This window comes from Siniperca chuatsi, linkage group LG9 (assembly GCF_020085105.1).
Source record: "Siniperca chuatsi isolate FFG_IHB_CAS linkage group LG9, ASM2008510v1, whole genome shotgun sequence".
NCBI lineage: Eukaryota > Metazoa > Chordata > Actinopteri > Centrarchiformes > Sinipercidae > Siniperca > Siniperca chuatsi.
The window spans coordinates 17,504,745-17,521,528 of NC_058050.1; the positions used below are offsets into that span (position 1 = coordinate 17,504,745).

The 16,784-nt window shown below is 40.7% G+C and overlaps 1 protein-coding gene across 3 annotated transcripts; it reads left to right on the forward strand.

Moving 5' to 3' along the window:
- Window positions 1–656: 656 nt before the first annotated feature.
- On the forward strand, window positions 657–16,414 carry cep85 (centrosomal protein 85). Of its 3 annotated transcripts, XM_044207041.1 has the most exons (15): window positions 664–812; window positions 1,404–1,450; window positions 1,799–1,858; window positions 1,969–2,100; window positions 5,299–6,092; window positions 9,244–9,374; window positions 9,727–9,844; window positions 9,975–10,160; window positions 10,862–11,014; window positions 11,126–11,280; window positions 11,396–11,513; window positions 13,693–13,743; window positions 13,844–13,951; window positions 14,104–14,347; window positions 14,501–16,414. In XM_044207041.1, the coding sequence occupies exons 3-15, from the start codon at window positions 1,819–1,821 to the stop codon at window positions 14,662–14,664; spliced, it is 2,394 nt and encodes a 797-aa protein (XP_044062976.1). In that variant the 5' UTR covers window positions 664–812; window positions 1,404–1,450; window positions 1,799–1,818; the 3' UTR covers window positions 14,665–16,414. The 3 variants fall into 3 exon arrangements, with proteins under 3 accessions (XP_044062974.1, XP_044062976.1, XP_044062977.1); XM_044207039.1 differs by lacking the exon at window positions 1,404–1,450 and having other exon boundaries at window positions 657–812; XM_044207042.1 differs by lacking the exons at window positions 664–812; window positions 1,404–1,450; window positions 1,799–1,858; window positions 1,969–2,100 and adding an exon at window positions 4,471–4,625.
- Window positions 16,415–16,784: the final 370 nt, after the last annotated feature.

Below are 16,784 nucleotides of genomic sequence, written 5' to 3' on the forward strand. Positions count from 1 at the left end.
CATTTGTGGTATTTTCACTTCTCTGTCATCCAAAACTGTAGGCCTACTGTTTCATTCAAAGTGAAAAGCACTGGCTTAATTCAAACACAGACACCTGTGTTTGAATTAAGCCAACAGGTTTAGTGATTTTTTTTTACCATGTAATATAGCTAATGAGAAATAATCACGTGTATTTTCAAATGTAGTCTATGTTGTCTATTGCTGATTAGTGTAACATGCCACCTCTGCGATAAAAAAATGACACATATTTTTGCATTTAACCGTATAGTATTTACCTCAATAGTAATAACTATTTTGTAGTCTGATTACATATATTCTAAAACCGCTGAATAGGTTTAAACACTATTGAAAACTTGCGAATGACTGATTTTTCTAGGTTATTCTAGCCATCGCAAAGCATCGTGATTAGGTTCGTTCGTTTTGTGTGACTGTAGTGTTTTTTGGTCATATGGCAGAATGAACCCAGTCATCTTTTTGTTGAATCAGCAGCAATATTTCAAGAAGAGTCTTAAGAACACAGCTACCGTAGTTTTTGGGCTGTAGTCTGCAAATGTAACCACTACGGTTGCATATACCTTGCAGGCAGGAAACGCCTCAACGGTTATTCCGACATGAGGCGTCACTGTTCAACGGGCGGTGCTGTGACATTAAACAAGCGACCATTGTGTCTTTGATGGGTTGTCTGCCATCAGAGGGGATCTGTTCAGTTGGCTAGCGGAACAACAGCAGCAGCGGATGTTACAGATTCGGCTCCGGTTGCCAGCCTCAAACCGAGATTTGTTACTGCATTCTGTGTTTATGTGAAACGAAAGGTAAAGTAAAAATATTTTGTCAGCGCCGACAGGTAGCTTAACTACAGCAATTTGAGCACGAAAGCTAACAGATATTTGTAACGTGAATGTTAACTCATGTAGCTAAGCAAACGGCAACGTTGTGTTAGCCGTTAGCTAGCTTGTTAAACGGAAGCGGATTTGTCACGGATTAGCCAAAACGGTTAACGGTGCAGTGCATCGCTGTACAACAAAATTGAACGTTATGGTGAGGAAATCATAAAGAAGTTGTCGCTTTAAACCCGCCTAGTTCTGGGTAGCCATGATTGTCGCATTTGGCTAGTACCATACAATTTTAACAAATTCAATTTAGCGATTAGTCACGATACGCTGATAGCTTGCCTTTGCTGGTGTTAGCGAGTCATTTCCTTTATGAATTAGCTACTGAAGAAGATTAGTGTGCTACAACCAGGCTGCATCTCAGACTGCTTGTATCCACCAGTGATCATTATATTTGCTTGCCACAAATAATGTTTTACTTCCTCTAGCCTCTTAGGGATATATAAATGTTTGTGTAACAGATTATGTAACGCTTAGACATGTGCTCATGTTGTTATTTTTGTTGCTACCCAGAAAAGTCTGTCGAGGTTGTTTCTGGCAGGAGCAGATGAGTTTGATAGGTGAGCAAATCAGTCAATAGCTAACAGCTGTTGGACGTTCAGTTCATAATACACAGTGTACACGAAAGGAGCTTTTGTTCAGATCTCAGTCTCTGGTTCATCACTAAAATCTAGTTACCAGCCTCTTTCACTGTTTTCTCAGTTAACCAATAAGGTTGTCAGATATTTGAGTATTTGCTAAAGTAAGCGAGAGGCAAACATAACTAATCTACATTAAGGTATTCCAAAAATTTGGCCGGTGACAATTTGTCAAGTTGGTTATGAGATTTAAAACAAAACAACCTTAAAACATCTTCTCAGTGTGTTTGAGCTGTATGATAATGTATTTACCCTCCCCATCTCAATCAGGTGTCATTGTCTTGTAAGGAATGACAACCTCACAGAGATATATTGAATCCAAACCAGTCGGTAAGTTGACAGACTTGCTCTGCAGTCAAAATGCATAAACTGTGTGTCAGTTCAGCATGTGTTGATATACTCCTCTGTTGCCGTTTTCCTGTTTCACAAATATGCATTAGCTCGGTTTGCTGACATGGAGTGGCAGACACCAGCTGTGTCAGAGAAGTTCCAAAGCCGCTTTGGCCGCCGGCCTGGAACATCGGACAGTGGGGACACTGGTCTTGGCACCTCAGCATCTGACAGCACAGAAGGTGATGACTTTTGCTTGTTCTTCCCCTGCCTGTAGCGTGTATTGTGTAACACTGTTTTGAAGTCTGTCTGTCAGTGATGGAACTCCAGTTTGCACTCTATACAGCCGGAGTTGGGTGCTTTAGTGAGTTTTTTTATAATTGTAAACTACATACATGCAATTTACAGGATATCTGTGTTCTACAACATGGTTGTTTATTATTAAACTTCTGTACTTTTAAATTGGTGTTTAAGCTAACTTGAAAGTTGAGAACAGCCATATGATGTTGTGAGAAGCCCCGCATGGCCCTCAGGCTGAGGCTGAAAAGACTTTGTCTTCACTTTTGCGGTGGTGTTGTTGTTTCTTTGGCTATTTATAGAGTGAGAAAAATGTTCATGGTCTACAGTGGAAGCTCTGGAGATCTGCAGAGGTAGATTAAAGTCCCAGCCAAAAATGCCCCAAGGCTCTGCTGCGCTACTCTGGTGTTAAGGTTAATTGGGAGGATGGGGTGTTGGGATGCCAGGACTGGACTGCTAAATGGAAACTGGACCTTGTCTGTGGAGTGAAATGTCACATTCAAAGAGGTTTTCTTTAATATATTATCATGATTTTAAATGGGAATATCCCTCTGGAGAAAATGTGAAATCTCACTGGGGATGGTGCTTGCGTGTGTGTGTGTGTGTGTGTGTGTGTGTGTGTGTGCGCGCGCTATATTTATATGTACATACACTGAGTGTAAAAAATAAGACATGGTATCAGTAAGGTTCCATGTAATGGCTGGCCAGCTGGGGTGGATGGTCCCATGTGCAACAGGAAACGCTATAAAATAATCAACTGGAAAATTATCAGAAGTGTATCAACACTGTAGGGTTTGAACTTCACAAAGCTGGTATTGATGGCAGGGCTGCCAGTTGGAAACTATTCATAACAACTGCAAACAAGTCAACGGTTTGTGCTCCTTACATCAAGTTACATCTATATGTGTTGGCTTCCCCGAGGTAGTCCTAAGGATGCCTTTAACACATAATGTCTCTTTCCAATTGTTAAACATTGTAGTGGATGTTTCATAGTATGGGTAAAAATCTCCTGGTTGTCAGTAGTACCCATAATCACTCTGAGCAGTTGTGTAACAGCAAAGGTATATGAGTCAATTTTATAGATTTTTATAATGAGTTCATTTTATGCACACTCCTACATGTCCCCTTACCAGATTAACATCACTAAACCTGAAAGGAAAGGTGTAGAAAACAGTTAGTGTTGTTAGTGGATGCATATCTTCTACATCTTCCAAATAACTGAATATATTTTGTCTTGAGGTGTCCAGTTTTAGCTTTCAAGCCCTAAACACACAGTTCATTGAGCTCAGGGCCTGTAAAACAGCATTCCTAGGAGGATTGAAGTTGCATTCAAGCAAATGGTGGCCCAGCTCCTTATTAGTCTTAATATTCATCAATTCTTAAGTTTACACAATTTTTTTCTAACTTTGAACATGTTTATATAGTGTGTGGTGTGTTCTTTGGATACATTTCCTTTATAGCTGTTGTCTTCATGTGGGCTTTATGAATGTAACTACTTCTTACATGCCTTGCTTGTTTTAGTTACAACTGTTGAGCATGCTACTGGAGCTGGTATAGCTTTGTCCTTGCACTTAAACTGACAGCCGTGCCTAGCAACATGACAATTAGCCCCAAATTTAGCCACAATAACGACGTGTTGTAGATAATACTGCATAGCATGTGTAGCAGACTTGGGGTGTGAATTAAACAGCTTTAGAATACCAGACATTATATTTGAAAAATAAGAAAGGAACATTGTTTTTTAATTTCCGTTGGGTGTTTGTCAAAACATTCTGTTTTACAGCTGCAGGTAATTGTCATTATGTTATATACTTTCCAAGGCAGGAATGTCTGTTGAGCAAATATCTATCAAATGTTCTTCTTACAGAGTAGTTTAGACTTGTTCTAGCCAGTCATGAATCAATGGAGCCTGGAGGCTTCTTTTTATATTTGAAGTTTTACCTTTCTGAAAGCTTGATGTTGTTTCCATAATATTCTTGCCTTTTTCCTATTATTATTTTCCTCTGTGATTGCGAAGAGTTTCTCGTTTAACAAAGTTGTGGTTTAAACTGAGCAGACCATTCAGTCTTTGACTTTGGATGTACATGTGTGTGACAGTGGGAGGAGGCAAGGTGCTTAAATAAGCGGCACACACAGATCACACTGTAACTTGAGGTGGGCTATAAATACCCCTAACCTTTCCTGTGTATCCCTGTTTGTATGTGTTTGCTCAGAGCTTGATACAGGCTGGTTTGGCTGTTGGAGGACAATACGGCTTTGGGCACAGGGCCTGCCTGCTGCGACACTGTCAGTCTTAGCTTCAGAGGTTGATTTGGTACTCCCCAGAAATGCAGAAGACGGACTGTTTTGATTTAAAGCGTTCTGCAGATCAGCTCACCTCAGTTCAGCTTTAGAAAAAATGTCACAGCTAATAACATGTTTGTTGCGTTCGATTGAATGCCAGATTTCCAGACTTCAACAGGTCTCTCAGGTTTGTAATGCTGTTGAAATCAGAGTTATGTAACTTTGAATTGTGTTGGGGCTCGTGGAGATTTTTGTAGGTTGCTTGTAGTGATCTTGGCTTTGTTTCTGAAGTTCGTATAATGTGATCTCTGAGGTTCCTAAATGAAGACTGCTAACATTTTTGTGCATGTTTAATGGACTGGATTGGGTGTACTCTTTAGAGTAATCTGGGGGTGCTTATCTTTGCATGTTAAAGGAATAATTACTAGAGTGTATGCCAATAAAACAGGAAGACCCTTTAGTCACCAGCTCTATCTTGCATATACACTCATTGACGTGGCAACTAGCACAATGTTTGCTTGCTTGTTCAATGCTATACAGCAAAACATTGTTTTTGTTAATTGTATAATACAGAGCTTTTAATCTGCGCATTGGTTTAAGTCTATTATAAGCCTATTCCCTGGGTTGAGTCAGCCAGAGCCAGTTAATTCTTTCATTGGTGACACCTCATCATCAAAGTAGGCCACCCATAAACCCTGCTGCATCTACTTTACATCAGTGACTGAAAATAGAGAAAATGGCCTGCAGTAGTGCTCTAGATATTCTGCACTGATTTAACAAGATCTCTCTTTATATTGAATAGTGAGTGAATAACACGTAATGTCATTTCCAATGACTCTTTATTCTTTTACTCTTTACAGATTTCTGCAGTTCCAGCAGCAGCCCCCCTTTCCAGCCCATCCGCAGTCAGATCCCCATACCCACTGCACATGTCATGCCATCCACGGCCGGAGCCCCGGCCTCTAAGCCCCAGTCATGTGTCCAGGAGGACTCCCTGTCCTCTGTTGAGGGCCATAGGTCTTCCTCTGGCTCCAGAACCCCAAGTGGCTCCACCTCAAAGTCTTCCTCTCTCTCCAAATCTGCATCTTCGCCCAACTTGGATGCTCAGGCTGGTGTGGGAGGTGATCCTGTGGGGCCGAAGCCAGACTGCCTGAGCCGCTACCGCAGCCTTATCAATGGGCTGGACCACTCGCTTTTCCCCTCAGATCACACACGGTTGGATGAGGGCCAGAGGTTTGACACTCCTGCTGTGGAGCCTACGCTAAATCAGTCAGCCCTGTTGGGAGGGTTATGTCCTGATGTCAGACTCCGATTACAGACGACCGGGATTAGAGACACCTCAGACTGTGTGTCTGAGGCCTACAGAGGAGGCATGGAGCACAGCTATAAGGTTCTGCCTGAAGCTAGGCCAGGGGTTCCCGGCACAGCAGAAACCTCTAATCAGAGGGGCAGTCAGCCTGGTGCGGCCGGATCCCCTGGAGTTTATGCAAACCCTCTCAGCCTGCAGACGCAGGCTCTGCTGAGGGAGCACGCAGGCTCCAAGGGTTATGAGCCATTGCGGCAGGACAGATGTAGTGAAATGTCCAGTTGGCAGCAACAACAGCAACATAAGCAGCAACTGGAGAGTTTACGCCTGCAAGTGGAACAAATGCAGGTAAAAAAAAAAATCATAAATAGAAAATCATACCACACTAGAGGTAGAGAAACACAAACCTGGGCGTGTCGAGTTTCTTCTTATTTTTATTGTTTCATAATTATCACATAGTATAGAGGGTAGGCATTGATGTCACTCTTTCACTCGTCTTGGCTGCTATGAATAGGGTGAGGTGGATTCTCTGAAGAAAACACCTTGATAAGGTAAAGACCATTGGAGTAGACATGTGGCGCCGTTGGTTGTTTGTGGACATTGAAATCTGTCCAGTAATTTAGTTCCTGATACACATATATAGGTCAACGTTGGAAAAATAACGTTCCACTAAACAAAGCCTGAAGCCATACAGTCACCTTATCCTATTTTATAGCAGGATGTGTCAAGTCAATCAGCAAAATCAAAATCACAAAACCTACAAAGGATTTTCTAGTGTCCGCGATATACCGGCATTGACGATAATCATGATACTTAAAAATGAAATATTGATATCATGTTAGTAATACACATATGATTATATCGTGTAAATAATCCAGCCCCTCGTAAATCATTTCCGTTTCTTTCCGTTCTTGCTTTGTCATAGTAGGTGGCGGTAATGCACTTTATGTTTTATGGCAGGTGGCAACTAGCGTTAAAGCTTTTAGCTAGTTTTAAGCTAGATAATTTCCCCCCCTCCCCCAAATGTTCTATAGATATCGCTATATTATCGTTATTGTAAATTCTTTCGGCCATGATAATCGTGTTGTGAAAATCTATTGTGACAGCCCTAGTCTGTTGTCAGGTTTATAAAAAAAAGTTACATTTTAAAATGTGTTTAATTCAGAAAATGATTATGACCTATGATTGATAAACTCTAGACAGCTTGTCGCAGCTTCCCTTTTGCAGTCTGTAAAAAGCTGTCGAAATAGTCAAAATCTGTTGCACAACAGCTCTTTACCATTTCAGTATGGTAAAATGTTTGTCGCCCATAGACCAGAACGGCACATACAGGTACTTCGTAAAACGTCACTGCTGCGCCCCTTTTTGGAGGATAGAAAACCAAAAATCCTATAAATGTCAATAAATTTGACTTGTGTTTGGATTACAATTTTGACAAATGTGTATGTATTCATTTCGTGTTAAACAAACCTTTGTTTAATAGACATGTCTAACAGTTATTTTGCTACCTTTCCTGAACCTGAGCGTTCGCGATACCATAATAAATTAAGATTGATAGGTCAGCCGTCATGCCCCTTCAGTCTTCCCCTGTCCAAGTGGATCAATGACCCAACACACTGGGCAGATATTGCTTATTTGGACATATATACATATTTGATTGAATCACTAGGTATCGTTCGGCAAAGTGTTGTTTGTAAATAATCAACCTGTTAATAGCCAACTGTTTCAAGTTTCAAGTATCTCTGCACACTGTAGACATTGAGAGGGTGTGGTAACTGTCAATCATTTTTTAATTTGGCCAATCAGTGGCTTACAATCCACTGTCAGCTAGCTAGCGTAATTCCTTGATCATAACAGAATATAGTAATTTTCACCACTGCTCATTTTAGAAAGGAACTGCAAGAAAACGTGTTCTTTGATTAGATTATCAAACGGACAATGGATCATAGATCTTCCATTTAAAAATGCTAATTAAAAACGTTGCTATCTGTTGAAACTTTGATCCTTTGACTGGAGCTGAAAACCTCAGATCTAAACATTGAGAAACAAGGTAAGTTTGCTTCTTCATGTAGAACCTGATTAGCCGAAATTAAAAACTGACTGACAGCTGTTTCAGGCTGCGTATTGGTGAAATACGTTTTTGATTGACAAAGGATTGTAAACCTCTGATTGGCTAAATTTTAAAAAATGATTGACACTTACCCCACCCATTCAAAGTCTCCGGTCTGCAGAGATACTGTTTGAGCTAGGCGAGGCTGAGATTTAGTTGGAGACGACAGTCTGATGCTGCTATACTGTATGACGACTCCGCCAGCCTCCCACTCAAGCTAGCTATCTATCAGTAGTAGCTGTCACCAGCGTCATTTAGCTATTTACCACACTGACAATGAATATTCATGAATCTTATATGATTCAAATCTAAGTGTGAAAACCTTGATTATTAACACGGTTGTTTAATTTTTTTATTCAGCATAATTGAAATGACAGAAGCTCATTCGTATTTATTGTCATCAAAAAGGAATTTACAATGCTGCCAAAATGAAGAAATTACCTTTCTCTGGAGGCTCATACATTCGTCAGCAGTGGATAGTTACAGGTTATTCTACATATAAAACCTGAGGGTTCAGACTGCAAAGATCGGGAACTGGAGCTCCAGATTCGTATGTTTTTGTTATACATCCTGCTACACAACAGCTTTCTATAGCAGATGCTGACCACTCTGGAGTGACTGCTACCACTTCGACATTATGTGTGCTGACGCATGAATCAACACTTTGTCACTTTAACACAATCTTAAAGCCTTTTTCCCCCCTATTGGACCCATAGGGGTTTTTACTGTATGAAGAAATTGTAGAACTTCTTGCAAGTTTTAGTTATGATGATCATTCAAACATTGTTTCATAAAATAAAATGATTAGCTGTTAAAGCTGTGTTTTGACGGGAGCATTCATTCATTAATTCATTCATGGTGCTGTATGTATTCTTCAAGGCACCAGAATACACCAACATTTGGCAGTGCTTTCAGTATGTGTTTGAAGAAAGACTTTAAATAGTCACTGAGGCGAAATTACATTCTATTCTAAAGAGAGATTGGCACTGCTTGATACTCGTCAAGTTTTATTTATCTTTTGTGGTAGCCATTTGAAATTGACCGTGTTGTTATTGACAAACTATCTGTTACTCTGTTGTCAGATGACTGCTGTGGTATAAAAATAATTTGATCATCAGCTAAGCAAGGCTAGCAGTAATTCCTGAGCTGTTTGTGTTTTGTGCGACTATTTTTGTGTTTCTGTCAACACTTGTATTGCGTGCACTGTACTCTATCTATACTGTGCTGAGATAAAGTGGAAGGATGTCAGATGTACACGCAGTTTATTTATTTTCCGCGATAAAATTGTACAGTTGAAATTGTAAATCTTTGCATCTCTCATCACCATTGCATATTTTCTCCACATGATGCAACTCTAACTGTCAAATGGTGTTTGTCTCTTTGTTACAGTTGATGAGTGCTGGAGTGGGTCAGTACCCATCACTGTACTCGATGCCCGTTCACTCAGAGTCTGGCAAGTGGGATGCTCTGGTCAAAGCCAGTGAGAGTCTGCTAAAGGAGAAGGAGCTTATCATTGAGAGGCAAGTGTTTCTGATCATTTTACTGCTCATGTAGGGACACTATGAAGGGGAGAGAATCTTTGATAACCTATTTGATAATCTTAATGCTTTGTGATACAGTTCATCTTGTCTTGATTCTGTGGTATTGTACAATGTATTCTCAACATTAAAGAACATAGTTTTGGTCACACAAAATATTTAAGAGTTGACTTATTAAAGGATTTAATATAGTGGGAGAGAAATGTACTATTTAAGTATTTGTTTGTCCCCTAACCCCAGGGGCTTTACAGTGCTTTTAACAGACTGTTTTTCCCCAATGTTGCTGACTTTATTGTTCTTGTGTTAATGATGGTTGGACCTGGGCGTGATGCAGACAAAAGCAGCATATGGCCCAGTTGGAGCAGCGTCTGAGGGAAAGCGAGCTGCAGGTCCATGGAGCCCTCCTGGGCCGAGGAGCTTCTTACGGCGATATGTGTATGCTGCGGCTGCAGGTTAGTGAAAACATGCACTAGCTCCCGCGAACAGCACGGGCAACCCTGCATTATACTGTCATCATCCTAACAAACTATTTTCCCTCAAAAACCTTCATTGAAACTTTCGTATCACATGGTGGCTTTACAGGAGGCCCAGAGGGAGAATGTGTTCCTGAGGGCGCAGTTTACTGAAAGGACCGACTGTGTCACCCTGGAAAAAGCAGAGGCAGAGCGCAGACTAGGGGCAGTTGAGGCCGAGACACGCCGTCTAACCGACAGCCTGAAGGAGACATGTGAGAGACATGCAGAGGAGATGAAGAAACAGGAAGAGAGGGTTTGTGCTCACCTAACGCATCTTCCTAACATATCGTTGTGAGCAAGCGAAGCTCAAAGTAAAAAAAAAAAAAAGATGGCATTGAGAAGTTTAAATGATATCCATGTTTACAAACCATTCACTTTGCTTCTGTTTTAATGGCATCTATTGGTTGAGAGCTGCATTTAAATGTATGTACTTTGCTCAGTAATGAAGAGAACCTGCTTCCTGCCACAACAGTTCTAGCTCAGCTGATATTATATAAACAAAACACTGTACAGGAACTCTTCTCTCCCCAGAGATGCTGAGATGATATTGATAAAATCACTGTAAAGCTCAGTACGTAAATAGATACTTTATTATTGCCATGCAACAGTGTTGCTGGTAATTGTTTTGTTACAGTAGCTCAGTTCCTGTGCAGAAAGAGAGAGGGGGAAAAAAACTAGCAAACAGGCACCATAAACCATTACAACAATGCATAACTGAGCGTATAACTGTAGGCATAATAAGTTCACTTACTCATTTTCATAGAGAAAGATGAAAGAAAAGTGCTACAGCGGCCTCTCTGGGGCCAACATGTGATGGTGTTTGAAGGAACAGTTTGTCACACGTTCTTGCTTTGAGTTTTCTTACTTGCTGTGAGTTATGAATGGGTGTAGCACCTATTACTTGTTACTTTTTGAGCATATTATCCCATTGAACACATTTGCCTATTTGGGCAGATTCGCAGTCGAGACAAGCACATCAACAACCTGAAGAAGAAGTGTCAGAAGGAGTCGGAGCTGAAGAGAGAGAACCAGCAGCGTATCGAGACTCTGGAGCGCTATCTAGCTGACCTGCCCACCTTGGAAGACTACCAGAGCCAGAACAAGCAGGTTAGGACAGCTCTGCTTCAGTGTCATGGATTCTTACAAGGTTTCTTCATATTTTACTTCGGTCAAAGTGTGTAAATCATTAAACCTGGACATGTTTGTTTTTTGCATCAGCTTCTAGAGGCTGAACAGCAGGTGATTCAGCTACAAGAGAAAGTACGTGAGTTGGAGGTCTGTCTAGAGACGACGCGCTCTCAAATGCGGGAAAAGGACGCACAGCTGGAAGATCAGAAACGCAGGGAGAGAGACCTGCTGACCACCATTACTGAGTATGTACACACTTACTGTCAACAAAGTACTGCCTTCTCAGTGGGCACGTTAATTCAAACAGTAATAACTCTGCATAATGTGTGTTCTGTGTTTTTCTATTTTTGTCTTCATCAGTATGCAGCAACGGGTACAGCAGGGCCTGGAGGATGGAGCCAGACTGCCTTCCCTGGATGTTGAGAGGCTCAGAGGCGAGAACAGCGCTTTGAGAGAGGAGCAGCAGAGACTCAAAAAGGTCTGTTGTTATTTGTCTGTTTTGTGTGTTTTCTCTTTAAAAACTCATCTGGGTACTGGAAAATACTTGTGGGACAGCTTTTTTTTTTTTTTTTTTTTTAAACTCCTTGGCCTTCTTTTATTCATGAACAGTGGGTGTACAAGGAAATTTGATAAACTGGGGCTAAGGAAAGGCCAGGTTAAAAAAAACGTTTGTTAGGATAATTTTTAAGTGTTTGTTGTTGTAATACTCATTTTGGCCACAAGAGGCTGAAGTGCACCACTACCCTATATACTACATACATTCATGTTTTCTTCCAGGTGAGTTTTAATTTCTCCATGAAGTCTAAACACAAGGTACATATACTGTGTGTTAGCAAGTAACAAGACTGTGTAGTCCCTCATTCGTCCAGGAGTGTTCCATCGTAGAAAAGGTTTCAGTCGTAGTCATCTGGACGCTGTTTTCAGAATCAAGACGTTTCGGCTCCCATCCGGAAGTCGTTCTCAATTGTGAAAATGGTCTGAGAACTCAGAAATTTAAGCTACTCTGTGTTGCTTAAGCCCTGCCCTCAGGGAGGAGTCTTCTTGGTGTTAATACACTGTGGTAAATGGTTGGCAAGTTGAATCTCAGATGCAAATGCACGGCCATTTGTAGCATCTAAAAGCTACAAACCACACATTTGAAGACAGTGAGTTGAAGATTCTAAGTAGAGAGAAGAGTTGGTTTGAAAGAGGAGTCAAAGATGCTGTTTTTGTGAAAAAAGAAAACCCCTCTTTAAACAGAAATGGTGGTCTGAGATTCAACTTGCCAACCATTTACCACAGTGTATTAACACCATGGTCAAGCCAATCATATGCTAATCAGGTACTTAACAGTGATGAGGGAGGTGCAGCCAGAAAACAATAGGCCTGATTACTGGACACAAAAGAAGGTCAGTTTCAGGTGAAACTAGGCAGGGTAAACAGCAGACACTCAGAAAGACCCCTCCCTGAGGGCAGGGCCTAAGCAACACAGAGTAGCTTAAATTTCTGAGTTCTCAGACCATTTTCACAATTGAGAATGACTTCTGGATGGGAGCCGAAACGTCTTGATTCTGAAAACAGTGTCCAGATGACTACGACTGAAACCTTTTCTACGATGTTAGCAAGTAACATTACTCTCATGTCTTTCTTTTGGCTAGAGATGCATTTTAATCGGCACTTCACCTGGAAGAAAACATGAATGCTTTTAGTTCTATTTAGTACATGGGGTAGTGGTGCACTTCAGCCTCTTGTGGCTGAAATGAGTATTACAACAACAAACACAAACAAAAATGATCCTGACAAAAACATATCTTTTCACCTGCCAAAACTTTGTTTTCACAGATGGAAAAAAAGTAACTTAGAAAAATGATCCTGGCAAAACTTTTTTTTAACCTGCCACCTATTTCACCGATGAAAGAAAAAATGTAAGGATCTTATTCTGGCAAAACCTTTTTTTTCTTCACCTGTTCTTAAGTCATAAACACAGGAGAGAAAACAATTTAGATCAGACTGGATCACCAGGATTTTTATTTCTCACTTGCCTGTCAGGGCGTGAAAGTGAATTGGTTTAAATTGACTTCTCCCATATTTGAATGCATAAACTGTTCATTCTATGCAATCTGTAATTGTATTTTTACTGTTTTTATATGCTTGACCCCAAATTACTTCAGATTCAGAAAGTTGATCTGACTGAATGAGCTTAGAGGAAGTGTGTGTTCAGTTAAGTTTGAACCAACGAGAACTGTTCATTTCTATGGAAGTAAGTTTCTGTATGTTGTGATTAAAGCGTGTAGCAGCAAACTGTCCATCAAAGGGTAGAACACTTTAATATTTTTTAAGTAATATTTGTTGGTTGGTCTCTTTCAGTGTTGTTAGAGCGTGGCTACTCTTTTTTTTTTATTTTAATTTTTTTATTAATGTTTTCTCTGTAATGTTTACCATGCTTGCTGTGCTGCTGTGTGCTTCACCTGCAAAGTAAACGCTTCCGGTCATAAACAAACAAACACACACACACACACACACACACACACATACACACAATGAAGCTTAGGTCACAACCTCCCAGTCCTACAGAACAGGGAGAAGTGATGTAATTATATAAAAGGAGTGGGAGTTGATTGTTGCATTCCATCTAAGTATGAAGTTATTGTTTTAAAGCTCAGTTTGTCTCTTTGCAGGTCATTGAGAAGCAGCACAGAATGATGGAACAGCTTGGCTCTCAGATCCAGGTGTTTATCTCCTCACAATGAGTATAAATGATTTGTGTGGTTACTGTCCTGTTTTATGGACTCCCAACATTTGTGAGTCATTAATTGTTTGTGTCTGCAGGCTTTGGAGGAGCAGATATCTCAGGAAGAGAGCAGCTCTCAGGCTCTCAGAGAAGAAGTGTTGGCCAAAGAGCAGAATGTGTTAGAGCTCCACACAGCCATGAAGGAGGTAAGATAGACTAATCCCCCCCCCCCCACCTTAAAAAAATGATCCTGTTTCTTTGTATGGTATGCAGAGAACCTGTGAGTCCTTAATAAACTGGTCAGAAACTGGCCAGACACTTTGACTGGATAATGTTGATGCTGACTCCTATGTTTCAGCTGTCAGCTCACAACCAGGAACTGATGGAGCAGAATCTGACCCTGCAGGAGCAGATGAGTGATCCAGAGCAGAGGAGCACTAGCCAGGCCTCCTCAGCCCTGCAGCCAGCTGGGGCTCATCTCACACAGAGGCTACATGTAGAGATTGCTTCCTGCCTCAGTGACATGCGCTCCCTGTGCAGCATTCTGACCCAGAGAGCTCAGGGACAAGACCCCAACCTCTCCCTGCTGCTTGGTCTTACAGGTAAGTGCTTGCTTGAATTTTACTCTCTCTTGTTGATAATAGCGTTTGAAGTACCTCCTTTTTAAAATGTAATAAGGAAATAGTCAGTGTTGTGAAATGTTGAAGTGGGGAAAATTGTACAACAGGAATCAGAGTCATGTTTTGTTTTTCCAGCACCCCCACCAGTGGCAGAGCAGGGAGAGGACTGGATGAGTCCAGAGGTGCTGCAGAAGAAGCTGGTTGAAGCTCAACAGCTCCGTCGAGACGTTGAGGAACTACGCAATGTAATACTGGACCGTTACGCACAGGACATGGGAGAAAACTGCATCACCCAATAACTTGCCACCCAGGTGATGGAAGAAACTTGCATAAGCCCCACTTCACCTCCTGAAGCATCTAAAACGGGCTCGTCTTTCAGTTACTGAATGTCAGAAAGAGGACTGGATTTTAATTTTCTTAAAATGAGGACAGAGGAAAGCCCAAATGGTTTAGCTTCTCCTTCTTTCGACTGACTGTACATCAATTCTCAAGCCGCCTGCCTCTAGCTCAGATCTCCCCCATCCCCCCCGGTGAGTTCATCTATTTCAGTCCAAGGGCTAACAGAAAATAACTTACCTCTAATACTTGATACTTAAGCATTGTGTGTGTGTGTTTTTTGTTGACATGATGCTGTCAGTTACCAAACAGTCTTATATGTTTTGTTCCACTCTAGTGGATAACTATTTGTGTAGAAGTCCCACAAATATAATTTATTTAAATATTAATTTCCCTCTCGAGGGGAATTATTTAATAAGTGGTTGACAATCAACTGAAAATATTTTAACCTGTGCTTTTAACTGAATTCATAAGGAAATGTTACTAACATGCCATTATTTAAAATGGTAAACACTGTAACATTAGACTCTGCTGTGAGGTATAAGACTTGACAACTGAAGGGTTTAATACCAAATCAGCTTCTCACACCAACAGGCCTCCAACAGTTTTATTACCAAAGAAACTCTGGTCGAAGCAGTTGTGCAAGTCTGTGAATGTTTGTGAATGCTTCTCTCTGCTGCAGGCCTGTTCTGAATGAATACCAACATGTGCCTTTCTGTCACGTTTGCAACCACAATGTTAGTTCATTTTTAGACCAACCACAAAGGGCTGTTTGCAGCTGACTCTTCCAGTATGACCTTTCTCTAAGTGTATCAACCAGTAGGATAGTCAATACATTCCCTGACTCTGAATGTAGCAGATAACGTTGGGCCACATCACAGAGCTTGTGGAGGCTCCTACACTGTTTTTGTTGCCCGTAGATAAATTAAGTTAGTTGAAACTCTTCAGTCTGTGTGATTTTTGTAGATGAATAACTTCACAGTATACTGTACATTTCAGGTTGATAATGGTTGACACGTTTTCGACAGAGTGGTTAACTGTTTGATAAATGTATGACTATTAATTTTCAGTATTATTTATTTTTTTTGTTTGCATTGACAACTCAGTGGGTTCTCCTAATGTGTTGCTGTAACAATGTGCTAATGTGTTTGAGCAAACTTGGCATCCACAATGTGTAAAGGTCCCATGAACTGGCTTTTAGATATTAATTTTCTCCCGTGGTTTGACGTGTTTCATATAAGATGTTGGGGCTGGGTTTAATGTCAAGAGGGACATGATAGGAGAGTTTTAAAGATTGGCAGCAGTCATTGAGGATCCTTCATCTTCTTCAGAAAGTGATGATGATGGGAGGGGTTGGCTGGATCACCCCTAAATTTCCAATCACATTGTACTGGATGGAATTTTATATTTGCCCCGTGTGCAGGATAAGCCATTTAAAAAAACTTGACACTTTACAGGAAGAGAAAGGGATTTTAATATAAAAATATGCAAATTATACAGAACAACACACCCAGGGACACAAGCCATTTTTCATTTCATGGGACCTTTTTAAAAACTCAAGTAGCACAAGGTTTATCTTTGGAAAGTCAGGCTCCGCATGCCTTAACATCTCAAGTGTTTTTGCAAAAGGGAAAAGATGTTTATATTTTCATACTTTTGTCCTTGTTTGTATTTGCATATTTTAGAAATAAAGATTTTCAACGTTTTGTTTAATTTGTTTCGAATTTCATTTGATTGATTTTTAACTGCAGTATTTTCATCCCTTTGGTGTAGAAAGCCATGAGTACCATCTTTCTATAACTTCAGATGCAGCGATTTGATATGCCGGATCGGTATTGGTCGTAATACTGTTTCTTTTGTCAATGTCATAAAATGTAGTGTTTCCACTATCTGTTACATTCACTCAGTCATGGTGGACCACCAACTAAATTTTTAGAGGCACAGCAATCCCTCACCTCATGTTACATAACATAAAAATGATTCCAGTGAATTCCACGCAACAAGGTGTACAGTTTTTATATTTGGGGAAAAAAAGAGAGCACTGGTATTGGAGCGTTACTCGGTATCAGCAGAGAAAAAGTTG